This window comes from Amphimedon queenslandica, unplaced genomic scaffold (genome assembly GCF_000090795.2).
Source record: "Amphimedon queenslandica unplaced genomic scaffold, v1.1 AMPQUscaffold_13322, whole genome shotgun sequence".
Taxonomy (NCBI): domain Eukaryota; kingdom Metazoa; phylum Porifera; class Demospongiae; order Haplosclerida; family Niphatidae; genus Amphimedon; species Amphimedon queenslandica.
The window spans coordinates 99,035-111,814 of record NW_003546442.1 but is presented as its reverse complement, the minus strand read 5'-3'; the positions used below and the strand labels follow the sequence as shown (position 1 = coordinate 111,814).

The 12,780-nt window shown below is 34.9% G+C and overlaps 3 protein-coding genes across 6 annotated transcripts; 2 read left to right on the top strand and 1 right to left on the bottom strand.

The window, feature by feature from the left end:
* Positions 1-50: 50 nt before the first annotated feature.
* Positions 51-1,775, bottom strand: LOC100640839 (amine sulfotransferase-like). Its single transcript, XM_003387716.3, has 3 exons — positions 1,306-1,775; positions 956-1,214; positions 51-520 (listed from the first exon to the last, which is right to left on the bottom strand). Exons 1-3 carry the CDS (start codon positions 1,675-1,677, stop codon positions 183-185), a joined length of 969 nt encoding a protein of 322 aa, XP_003387764.2. The 5' UTR covers positions 1,678-1,775; the 3' UTR covers positions 51-182.
* A 208-nt stretch (positions 1,776-1,983) lies between these two features.
* Positions 1,984-7,058, top strand: LOC100640711 (dynein assembly factor 3, axonemal-like). Of its 3 annotated transcripts, none has more exons than XM_011406644.2 (13): positions 1,984-2,157; positions 2,206-2,306; positions 2,884-2,977; positions 3,051-3,144; positions 4,921-4,978; positions 5,021-5,103; positions 5,430-5,520; positions 5,575-5,826; positions 5,885-6,020; positions 6,363-6,462; positions 6,608-6,688; positions 6,732-6,813; positions 6,858-7,058. In XM_011406644.2, the coding sequence occupies exons 1-13, from the start codon at positions 2,073-2,075 to the stop codon at positions 6,909-6,911; spliced, it is 1,311 nt and encodes a 436-aa protein (XP_011404946.2). In that variant the 5' UTR covers positions 1,984-2,072; the 3' UTR covers positions 6,912-7,058. The 3 variants fall into 3 exon arrangements, with proteins under 3 accessions (XP_011404946.2, XP_019853932.1, XP_019853931.1); XM_019998373.1 differs by lacking the exons at positions 1,984-2,157; positions 2,206-2,306 and adding exons at positions 2,317-2,407; positions 2,464-2,695; XM_019998372.1 differs by lacking the exons at positions 1,984-2,157; positions 2,206-2,306 and adding an exon at positions 2,320-2,695.
* A 2,309-nt stretch (positions 7,059-9,367) lies between these two features.
* LOC100631747 (transmembrane protein 192-like) lies at positions 9,368-12,682 on the top strand. Of its 2 annotated transcripts, none has more exons than XM_003387729.3 (7): positions 9,368-9,481; positions 10,493-10,639; positions 11,056-11,193; positions 11,342-11,486; positions 11,801-11,962; positions 12,017-12,122; positions 12,493-12,682. In XM_003387729.3, the coding sequence occupies exons 1-7, from the start codon at positions 9,443-9,445 to the stop codon at positions 12,611-12,613; spliced, it is 858 nt and encodes a 285-aa protein (XP_003387777.1). In that variant the 5' UTR covers positions 9,368-9,442; the 3' UTR covers positions 12,614-12,682. The 2 variants fall into 2 exon arrangements, with proteins under 2 accessions (XP_003387777.1, XP_019853933.1); XM_019998374.1 differs by lacking the exon at positions 9,368-9,481 and adding an exon at positions 9,501-9,831.
* The last annotated feature ends 98 nt before the right edge of the window (positions 12,683-12,780 follow it).

Here is a 12,780-nt window from a genome sequence, read left to right as displayed (position 1 = left end):
TGTGGACATAGAAATACCTAACAGGAAAAAACAAAAACAAGTAATTAAAATTAATAACCTAGGTGTTACTTTATACACCTATAATAACACTGAAAAAATATATAGATAATTGATAAAACGCATGAAAATACGCTAACAAAATTAGCTACAGCTGTTTATGCAAGTCTTGGCCCGTGATAAGTTCAGTAACTAGCTAGTTCCAGACCACTGCCAGCCATTCTCCGGGCAAACTCCGCGTCAAATCGGGCCGATTGCTCTTCAGAGAAATGATTCTTCCAGTCGCCTATAACTCCTTTGCGCATGAACGAACCTGCATCCTCTTTAAAATGATTAGCGTACTTTGAATTGTCAGGGTTAGCCATTGGATTTGCCTTCATGTTTTCAAATGAGCTTTGTTCAGCAATACTCTCTATTGTAGCCTGATCAAGATCATATCCCATGAACTGTGATATACTCCTCACTGCCCCTGGGAGATCCCTCTTCATGTCCTCATACCTTAGGAACAGAATGTTTTCAGCATCTGCATACATGAATATTATTAGAAGAAAAAAAAACAATAAAATGAGATCACAATGTTATTGTTACGAATGACCAGTAATTACATATGGGTTTGTATTACTTATACTAAAGTCTGCATCTTGAAATAGAAAAAGTAGAAAGGCACAACACGCATGTCTTGAGTCTGATATTACATGCATGCATAGTCTGTGTACAGAAATGCCTGTGCTTGCAGCATGGAAACTTTGGTCTTGTTACACACGTACATAACTTCTTGCACAAATTAAGATGAGTGCAATTCCTACCTGCTCTCTCTTATCCCTGCATACATGTATAACAAGAGTTATACAGTATAACACTTCATTTCCCCGACAAAATTTTCAAATTTTGGATTTCATAGTAGTGAGAAGGTTCATTTTTATTTTCATTACCATCATGATGTACGTAATTGTCTGACCTTTATTCTGCCACCACTCAAGCACATGATCAAACCAAGGTCCAAACATTGTTCTTCCACTAATGAACATTTCGAAAAACTCATCCCATTCTAAGTTTCCAATGCTTTTCATGCGTAACAAATGATAGTAGAAAGAGACAGCAACGTCTTTAGGGTTTCGTGCAACATAAATGTATTTAGCAAGGGATCTGGCGGGTGCACCGCCTGGCACCATGTGATAAGGCAAGTGACTTGCAAATCTACGAGGAGATGGCAGTGCCTACAAATGAAACAGAAAACTGAATCAAACTTGGATTTCGCGCCGAAACTTCAGTTTCGCATGCGTTTATGCGAAAAAGTTAATTGCTCACCAATCCAGCCTCCTTTCCTTCACGTTCAAGCCAAACCATCGACTGCTCTACCAGATGCTCAGACCGCGCTGCGTTGCTTGTATTTCTTATGAGAGTCGTCAAATGAAGTGTCCAGACAGTGCCTGACTTCGGGTAAGTCACCACAAAAAGGTCATCTTCCTGCAGTGGAAAATCCACCAGGTCCTCTAGCATCTTTTTCTCTATAAAAGAAGGAAGTCTGATTCCATTGATGTAATTTTGAGAGTTTCTTCTCTCTGATAGACCTAGACAGAAAGTCATCTTGTCACAGTATCGCGAGCCGGCTTGTGGGATTTTGACCTTAGAACGGGTGGTATCATCAATTATATATTGGCATCGGTTGTGGGCGTGCATATCATTAGTACTTGCCTTATAGGACCATGTCAGTAAGGGTTTTTCATTACCCTGAAGGTCCCTTTTCAGTATTAGAAACCCTTTTTACACTATTTGGATGCATTGGAACAATTGTAGCGTGATTGCATGTGGCCGTAGAGGATGAAGTCATGAAAAGAGAGCAAACCAGTTTGTTACTGGTAAAACTAGTTGCAGCAAAGTGCAAAAAGGTCGCAGAGCAACAATAGAGCACACGGGCATAGCACATGCCAAGCACGAGCAATACTTGCGTTATGAATACACTAAATTTATTCATTAGCTTCTGCCCATTGTTATACGTTAATCGATGAATAATAGCACATTAATATCTATGGTTTTATAAATTAAAATTACTTAATCTGGTATCGCCCACTGTCATGGCTGAAGGATTTGGATCTGTGACTTGGTGGGGCCTTACTCCTGCACTTGACTTAATTTCTTTGTTTCCCCATGGAAAAATAAGTTAATAATTTTATGATAATTATTAGGTTTGAAATTTATATTTTGCAGACCTTGATTGTGACAGCACTGTTAATGTACTTCTAGTAGGAGCAGGTGACATCAGACATGTTTTGAGAACTGTGACTAATAATCCTAAAAAATCACTTCACGTACGTACATAATATTTGCACTAAGTACAATGCAACACGATAACTTATTATTTCATTGTTTCCCATGTCACTGGTGGGGCTGATTAGGTGAGCAATAGAGGGTATGTGTGCTAAGTATATTCATAACTTTTAAGTGCCGTTTATCCAACCTCCACAGTAAATTGGCCACCATGTTGGATGTCAAGTTTATTAAGAGTTTTTTTTGTGGCCTTTTTTGGAAGCTTAGAAAGCATCCTGAGGATCTAATGGGGTCTAGTAGTCACCTGAAAGATTGCTATCAAGAAGTACAGAGCGAGTTCCTGGAACAGATGCTTTTTCTATTGTTTCTCTGTTGCTGCCATTGGCAAACTGACGTCCAAAGAGTTAATTTTATCTTGAAAGTTATTACGGTACGCAATAAATACATTTATTTTGCAATAAATATACTTAGTACGCATATCCTCTATTAAATTATTGTGATAGGGTAATGTGCCTGGTGGATAATGAGAGTAATGTAAAATTAATGCAAGTATTGGGGTCTGCATAACAATAAACTGATTAAGTAGTATCAATTGCATGCCATACTGTTTCTTTTTAGTTTTATGTTATTGAGAGCCACCTGGAAGTTTTAGCAAGACACATATTGTTTTTTAGCCTGCTGTGTGAGCCGAGTGACAAGATAGGAATAAGAGGTATTAATGGGAAATTATTTTTAGTTTCTGAGGTACCAGTACTGTGGATTCTTACTTTTCTATTTTTACATAGAAAAGACTGAACTGTTTCTTGAACTTTTTGGTAATACTTTAGTAAGAGCTCAAACTGCTCAGTACTTGAAGGAGAAAGCTGATGATCTTATTAGGTAAAACAATTAGAGAACTGTAACTGAATCAGGGATGGGTTGACATAATGCTAGCTACACTCATGGTAATAATAATTATTGTGAAATTATACCCAAGGTTTCTGACAGGATTTTGGCATAGTGTTCTTGTCAGTGGATTTTAAAGTTTCTTTGAAATTTGACAAAATGCTATGTACATGTATATGCATGTACTATATAAGTTAATTTTCAAGAACTGCTAGAATAGAATTTTTAATAATAGTTTTTTTCTAATGCATATACATGTAAATGTTCATGTCCTGTATAAAAATTTTGACTGATTCCAATCAAAATTAATTTTTTTACAAATTTTAAAAGTTGCTCTGAAATTATGCCAAAGACCCTGTACTATGGTCTTTGGCCAATTTTTACTAAAAATGGCTACGATTGAAATTTTCCATTTTTATATTTTGCCCGATGCATATACATCTGTACATGCTCTTACATGTATGTTGTGTAGCAAGTTAACCAAGTTTAATTGAAATTTTTAATCTACTGTCTTTGGCGAAATTTTACCAAAAATGACAAGCAGAAAATTTTATATTTTGCAATTTTTCTGATACATACCGGTATCATGTTCTATGTTGTAGCAAGTTTTAAAATTAAATTTTTAAAGTTAATTAAAAATTAGACCAAAGCCCCTTTGGACAAATTTTGCTAAAAATTACTAGAAAAGACTTCTCCATTATTCATACATATACATGTACATGTTCTTATGTTGTGTGGCAAGTTTGAGCTGATTCAGAAAAATTGTCCTCTAAAAGCCATGTACATGTAAATTTTGATTGTATTATGCTTTTTAGCTCACTGAGCATGCCTTGGGGGGGGAACTCTGGTTACATCCCAGGTCTAACCCTACAACAGCTCAAAAGTACTAACCGTATTTCCTTAAATAAAAGCAGGCTGGGCGTCTATTTCTTAAAATGGTATTTGGACCTCGAAATAAATTTTTTAAATAAAATAATACATGTACTTGTCACTTGTGTCACAGAAAATTTAAACCTGTGACTTCACGCAAATGAGTTAAGGAAACTAAGGATCTACAAGGCATCTTTAGTACATTATGTTAAGGCTAGATTAGTAGATTTGCATATTTATAATTGAATTTTATTGCTACCCCTGCATTTATTCATATCTGGCTATTATTTAAGGATATACAGTAATTTTATTTTTTGGTTTAATTTTAGGAGGGGATTAATTTTGCTAAGGTGTTAATTTTATTTTTTGTTTTTGATACTATAAAATTTTTGCAGCATGAATAATTTGTACTTTTTAAGACACAGAAAATTGATATTTCTTGTGCATTTGAAGCAATGTCATAGTAGTCTTGCATAGCCAGACTCCTCCCATTTTTGACGTTGGGGTGCCCAATGTCAAAAAGGGGAGGAGTCTGGCTATGCAAGACTAATGTCATAGTGCCTGTGTGTATATTTTGTGGCATAATAGTTCAGTCCATAAGATATCGGAACATTTAGTAGATTACACTGTATGGATTTCCTTGTTTATGTTTATTAGATATAGATTATAGAAGTTGACCTTGCATTCTGTTTTTGGCAAGCAAGGGACTGGTTAAGCAATTGTGCTCTTTTTAAAACTTTAATTACTTTAAAGTTCTTTCAAAGTATTTTACTCCAACAACATTGATAGTTGATAATAATGACTGCATTTACTAAGCTTATTGGTTTCTTATTTCTGCTAGGTTAAAATGTGCATTGGTAACATTGTGTTATATTGTATTATTGTTATTGAATTGTTTAGGTTTGTAACTGATCCCTCTAACAAGTTAATCCCCTTTCTTGATCTCAGTAGTTTGAAGGTAAACTTTATAATTGTGTTTCCTTATTTTCATTTTACTTAGTTCAAGGAAAGAGACATGTTAGAAGGTATATTCAAGTTTTGGCAAAACCCAGATGAAAAGACATTTACAATAGAAAAGCATTGGTTGGTAAATCTGGTATCATCAAGAGTACATAATACTAAACTCTAATATTACCATTATTATGTACTCTTGGTATCATTGACTACACAAAAACAGTAATCATTACATCTTATGTAAAAGTGTATTAATTGATGGTTGTTTTGACTTTATTGATGTATTGGATGGTACGCAAGAATACTCTATCTTGTGTAACTATAATATAAACCTGGCTTGGGATAATTTATTTTATTCAAGGTTGAAATCACAAAAACACCACAAAAATCAATACTGCATCAACATAAACAATTTCAATGTTTTTTTTTTAATTGTGCTCCATTTATGTGTATAGGGACAAAAGGCTAAGGCATCATCTTGCACAAAGGTACGACTCACGCAGAGGAGTTTTTGATTGGGACTATCACATGAAGCTTCAAGAAATGGTACTAAACATTATACAATCATACAACTTACTGCACTGCCCAATTCCCAAATAGGTCCCATTGATATGCAATGATGAGTATATACAATGGAGAGAGGATGGAGTAGCCTTTCACCTGCGTGATGATGCTCCTTACGACATCAGTAACCGTATGCTTGCTAATGGCGCTCTCCTTCACAATAGAGATGGAGATCTTGTTGGTCAACGTGGATATTGGGGAGACATTGTGACCAGTCCCTTCATTGCATTTGGAAGCTATTGTGATGATGAGAGGATGTTGAAGAAAGCAAATGATAAATACGTGAAAGTAAATGTGTCACTAGATAATTAATTTTATATCTTTCCTTATCTTTCTTCTCTATCAGAGCTCTCAGGAGATTAGTCAACATAATGTATACTCTATGCTAGAATTACTTTTGACTGGAACCAGCTCTTCTTCCTCTAATCCTGACTCAGGCATTGAAGAAATAACTAATGACACTATTGGTCGTTTGATTGATGGTACGCATAATTGAATTTTGTATAAGCTGGGTTTACACAGCAAGGCAAAAGATACACTTTGAACACCTTTGTTTTGATAGAGTTCTATCAAGATTCTATCAGGTTTTATCCCTTTTGTTGCTGTGTAAAGGTAGCCTAACACCTTACAACTACAAACACCTGGTTTCCATATACCGGTAGTTGCAGCTCTTGTATTGATTCTGTTGTTAGCATTCTATCTCCATGATTGTTGCAACTGTGTTGTAAGGCTGTTGTATGGCTATATGGAAACCAGACCTAAGCCCTACAGACTGGCTATGCAAGACTGTATTGATCATTAATAATGTCTTCATTGTCTTGTAGGTTCAGTTAGAGTCACATTGCTACCACTTAATTCAGCAACAGAACTGGGAAAGAAATCGAAATATGAGAAATTATTCCACTGTGCCTTTTTCTCAAACAGGTATGTTAATTATCAGTGCCTCATAATTTGATCTATTAAACCTCTTAAGTGTAGTCTGGTGATCAGCCCCAGACTATCTTAAGAGTACATGTACCATACTTGAGCACAAAGACATAGGCTAGCTATATCATTTTTTTTATTTCAGTATGATACATCATCTAACATCTGTCAATGGACTGGACAGAGTAATGAATGAAAGATGCTTACTGATATGTGAAACGGCTAGGTACATTAGATTTTATAATATTGAATTTTAGTCATGCTCATAGATTCATACTTGATTTGAGAAAAGAGAATAAAGATGAATATCTTAAGAAAGTAATACAAATGGCTTTGGCCATTGGATTTAAGGTACTATGATAGCGCTGTGGTTAAATTTATTATAAATGTCACAGTCATCTCAAGTCGAAACAGATGCTAGCAATACTCTGTTGTTCACACTATCATGATGATTGCCATCATTAGCACTCCTTATCACTTATTGTTACTAATATGACAAATTATTATTATTCATAAAACACTAAAATTATGATAATACAGATAAATAGTCATTGATTTCTTCATTTTCATTTCGGAAAACAAGGTTTCTTTCTATATAATCCATGATCCCCTTATTGTAGCTACTAATGTATTTATTGTGAAAGAATTGTGACCTAGCTTCTGATCTCTGCTCTAGCCAGTTGATATCACTAGTGCTAACCACACATATGTTATGCCTGTAGTGTTTAGCCCTGCATATTTTAGGATTATTATTATTCTGTTGAAATACCCTTGTTGAAACTTTCGGAAGTTCAAAATTTAATTGTTTCCGTTTGAGCCAGCCACCTGGTGCCTCTGGAAGGTTGTTGAGTGTACTGAAGAAGTACTCCTCAGCACTCATGACGTCTTGTAAATACTTTCGTAGAGCTATAGCTTTAGGAGACGAGAATATAAATTTCACAAAATCTCTAGAAAAAGCACTTGTAGGTCCATCTGCACTTTTATATAATGTCAAATTGTAAGGGACCAAACTCAAACTTCTATCAGTGATTTTTATTTTGTTGGTAACTATCGAGACGATTGCTTTATGAGTAATTTGCTTGTGAGTGAATGTAGAATTGCCAATACTATCAATGTCAGTACCAAATGGGACGATATTGACTCCATTTGCTTTTTTGAAAGCCTCGACTATGTCTCTGTTTGTAACAAGGGGTAGTTCAGTTCCATGCAGATCAATTACATATCTCCAAGTGTGGTTGTATTGGAGCAGCTCCTTCAGACAAACCAGGTGCGCATTGAGAGTAGAGGGGGATGCATAAACAACTTTGGCGGACTTTTTTGGCATGATGATGTTCTTTGGATAGCAAGTCCTTGCAAATTTCTTTATTGCTTTTATCCATTTTTGAGGAGCTTTTCGATCAATATGTAGACAGATCAAGTTCTGTGGCCTATAAAGATGTTTCAGTAGACGCATGTACTGCCTCACTGCAGATATTGACTTTTGGTGGTGAATGAGTACCACATAAGCGATTGGGAATTGTTTCTCAACTGGAGAATTGTAGTGAAAGGTGTCATTGAGAGGCCAAGAAGAACATTCCAAGGACAGTCCGGACCAATTAGTGCGGGGGCCCAGCGGCTTGTTTTGCCTGCTTCTGGTCACAGCTACCATTTGTGAACGAGCAGGTCTGTTTCTAAAGCAGCTAAATAGAACCGTAACAGAGAGAAACATAATAAGGAGAAAGGTGATAACCCATATTTTCCTGTACATTTCTTTGCTCATAATCTTTCATGCGCCCCACCCAATGCAGAACTGGTCCAACTTGATAGTTTAGGGTTTAGGGTCTGTTATCATTGGACTGGGTAAGTGAGATCAGATGCACAAAATCCATTAGCTTGCAATGGTTAGCTCCAAATAACTCAGCATTGAAGTCTAACTTGCAGCTAAATTAAACTCCATTTTTACACTCGGTAAAAATTTACAAAAATACAGTTAAACAAAAACAACAAATAGAAAACAGACAAAAAGGACATACTGAAAGAAAACTGTGAACCCAAATAATTTTAAAACTTTTTGTTTAACATTCTTACAATGATAAGTATATCAGCATTCAATAATTTTAACAGTTTTTACACTGAACTGAGGTAAAATTAGGCCAAAAGTTTATGGATCACAATTTAATGGGTTACAGTATTATTATTTATTATTATTATTATTATTATTATTAAAACTTTACAGACTCTACAGACACACAATGACACAAAGAAACATGAAAGACTATAATTAAAAGGGTGAGCCTGAAGGACACATACCAACTTGTGGCAGAGCCTTAAGAAACTAACTATATATAATACATGTATAACTATGAAGCTTGTTTAGTTTTAAGACGAGTCCGGGCAGCTATGGGAGTCCACATTCTAATCCTAGGAGTAGCCAAAAACAGACCTGGTTGACCATCACGAACTGAGTAATGAACACTAGAAGAAGGAGGGATATCCATTAGACTTTCGGTGTCAGAATCAGAATCACCGGATTGCGGACTGTGAGAACGAGAAGTACGTCTAGTATGACCTCGTCTGACTTGACGTACTGGGGTCCAGTCTTTGATTCCTGATTTGGTAGTGTACGTAACCCCAGAAATGCTGTAATTGAAACTCAAGTAATATGAAATAGCTATGGCAACTCGTGATAACTTAATCAATGAGCTATCATGCTTACAGCCTACTCTAACTCTATGTAAAAATACAACAATGTGTTCATAATAATAGTTTGATAAGATGATATTGATAAGATAAGGTAATATATAATTACTCTAAAAATTAAAATTAACTATACTATCATCTCCTCTAATAGATCTATCTATGATAAAATCATAATGATAAATCATAAAATTTAATAAGTTTGACCACGCCCTGAAGAGGTTTAATAACTTTTAATTAAGCAATGAGGTGTGACTTGGAAAACTGAAAGCTCGACTGAAAGCATCGGCATTTTGGACTCAAAATGGTCAGTCTAGTCAACGGAGATGGAAACAACAGTGGAGTAAGTCTACCTCTACATCTCTTAAACTCACTATAAACTCAAAATACCCGCAATACATACCATTAAATGGAATTAAGAATAGAATGTATGTGTGTAAGAGTCAAGCTCCTCCCACTGTTCCTATTAATAGTAACAGGGACATTGCATATAATGAACTGCCTATTAGTTGTGAGTTACCAGTCAAGTAGTCGAGAGTTATGAGCCACATGGAATACTTTACCAGTCCTTCCAAACAGCGTAATAAAAAGACAATTGCAGATCTGTCCGATGAGTTTACCAACAACAAGAAAAATTGGTGCAACTTTTGTTCTGAGCTCTACCCTATTAAGAAGAAGCCTAAGTATATTGAGGTGAAGTATGATTTAGTTGTAACAATTGGTAATGGAAATTTGGAATGGTGTCCAAGATTGATAGAGTAGCTCTTTGTAGTTAGTACTGTATAAGTTGTACCTATCATAGAACAAATAAAATATTATTTTGTGTAATAACTCATCCTATTGGTATATGAATGGAGAGATATCACATCAAATATTTAGTCACTATTTTAAGTACTACTATTATGCTTTATCGTTGTATGCGTAATCTTTTACTGACAGTTATTTGCTGTTAGATAAAATTTTTGATTTTTGTTGTCTCCATTACATACATTATACTGCCATGTACATGTGCTGCATGTAGGTTTTGAAAATTGAATTTGGTTGTTTTGTGTATTCAAATTTTGAATGACAATCCCATTCAGACCCATGTATTGTCTGTATGCTAGTGTACATGGTGTCTGTCAGTGTAGCTATTGATCCTATTGAGGGCCCATCTTGTATTTCTCTATTAAGATAGTGTGTCTGTGAACATCATGTGACATCTGTTGAATTAGTAATAGGAACAGATAGTCTCCCCCTCTCTCTCAACACACATACGTACTTTTAGTCTTTTTTCTATTTTTTTTCTCTTCACTTTTTTGTTTATTTCTTCTCTGTCTCTTCCTATCTTTTTTCTCTCTCTCAATATTTAAAGGGTTATATGTTTGAAGACTCGGATGATGCAGATAGTGCTACCGATCGCTCACCACTTGTGAGACAGCAGCCAGCAGATGACGATACACTCCACAGACACACGCACATCATAACAGGATACCTGTCAATATTTGAAGTTATAGTACTGGTAAGTGTTCTCATTTTGATTATAAATGTACATGTAATCTTAATTATAATTCAAGTTTCTACTAATAATAAAGCATGCTTCATGAGCTGACTAGCCTAGTAGCATATAGAGCAGCTTTAAAAATTAATCATAAAATATCCAATTATTTTAATACATGAGTATTTCAGCAAACAATTCTTTTTGATACATGTACATGTACATGTATTTCTGAATGTAATTTAAAAAAAAGCATAGAATGATATAAGACAAGGCATTTCTGGTACCCAGGTAATGCCATCTACTTTTATATAGAGATGCCATCTGTTTTAAATTTCAAAAAACGTCTCTAAAAGTTACCCAACAAAAGTTATTGATAGCTATAGCCCATCCAAAATTTACATTTTTGGTACATATTAAAATTTTATTTCTTTTATTAGTTGGTTTATTTGGTTGGTGGAATTGTTGGTCTTGTCAATTCTGATCGCAATGCTGGTGATCATTGTGCCAATCAAACACACCTTCCTGTCATCTACAAGAACTGCTTTGATAAATTCTTAATTGGATTCATGTGCATGGTAATGACTTTAAAAAAACTCTTACCTGCATTTTTATTATTATTTCTTCTTATTTACTTTCTCTTGTTTGTCTATCTCTCTCTTCTTTCTCTTCCCCTCCCCTGTTTCTCTCTCTCTCTCTTGTCTCATCTATTTTTGCTTCTTTCAGGCTCATGCAATACTGTGGCTGGCTATTGCTGTTTTGGATCGTATCATTCAGTGGCAGCACCAGATCATAAGGAGAAAAGGATACCTTAAATTCTACAGAAAGATGAAAAACCTAAGACGCATACCATTCATCATGATGTCACTAGGTAAAGCCAGAATCTTATCGTTAAAAATATTATTAAATATTATTAGCACACATATTGTTGACATGCATATACCATATAGCACTTTATTTTTGAGGAGCTAAACTTTCGCTATTTTTGTGGTTAGCATGAAACTGCGAAATTAAAGATCCACTAAAATTTCAATTGCCATTAAAGGTGTGGCACTAATATTGTGAATCCGCAAAAGTTATTTCCGCAAAAAATTGATTTTTATCAATCTGCGAAATTTTAGCTCCGCAAAATTAAAGCGCTATACGGTAATATAGATGCAATATTGACTTAATCCCTTTCTATAGGCACTGCTGTGCTTCTGATATTTGTCTCAGTTTTGTATCTGTTCAGTGTTAAGGATAGGGTAGATCAAACTTCATCAGCTTCCTTTAGAGTCAAGTACTTTATGTTCATTATTGTTGGAATAGAGATGTTCATATCAATAATAGCTTTAATGATATATATCAGTAAGTCATGTGACCATCATGTGGTTGTAATATCCATCCTCTCTCTTTCTCTAGTTCAAGCTGTCTTGTTTAATATTCGTCGTCCCCCACCTGATGTTATACAGGACACAGCATCAATGGCAAACTCACCAACAGCCACCCTCACTACTGTTGGATTCAGGTAAGAGAAGGAAAAATATTGAATTAATAGAGCAATCAACTTTGAGTGGCATCTTGTGCTTTAGCTAAACCATAAATGATAGCGACACAAATTCATAGCAGCTAAATTTAAAAAAAATACATGTAGTAAAGACAAACCCAATACAAAATAATACCATAGGGTGCCTTTTTCTGAGGGCTGTAAATTTTGCGGATTTTGCAATTTTTTGAAAATTCACAAAAATTACTTGAAATAATTACGGTTAAAGATGGCAGACAGCATAAATTTGCAAAATTTACAGCCCTCGAAAAAAAGGTGCCCTACGGTACTAAAATTAGCATGTCACACTCAATTAAAAGTGAATTTATGTTATGTCCTTTCGTTTCCTCAGAGATGGTGAAGATTTGGATGAATTGTTAGAGAGACAAGCTGACATGATCAGGTACTTGCAGCAACACAATGCCAGCCTTGGGAGAAGAATAATGGAATTGCAATCAAGAACAATTGAATAATCATACAAGAACACAATAAATATATTAAAAGTCTGTTTGAAAGTGTGTATTATGCAGATAACTGAAAAATCAGCACTAATTATTATTATATTTTGATTACTATTGTTAATTATGATTGTGTATAAAATACTTTTAAATCCAGTAAAATCATTTACAATAATTATACA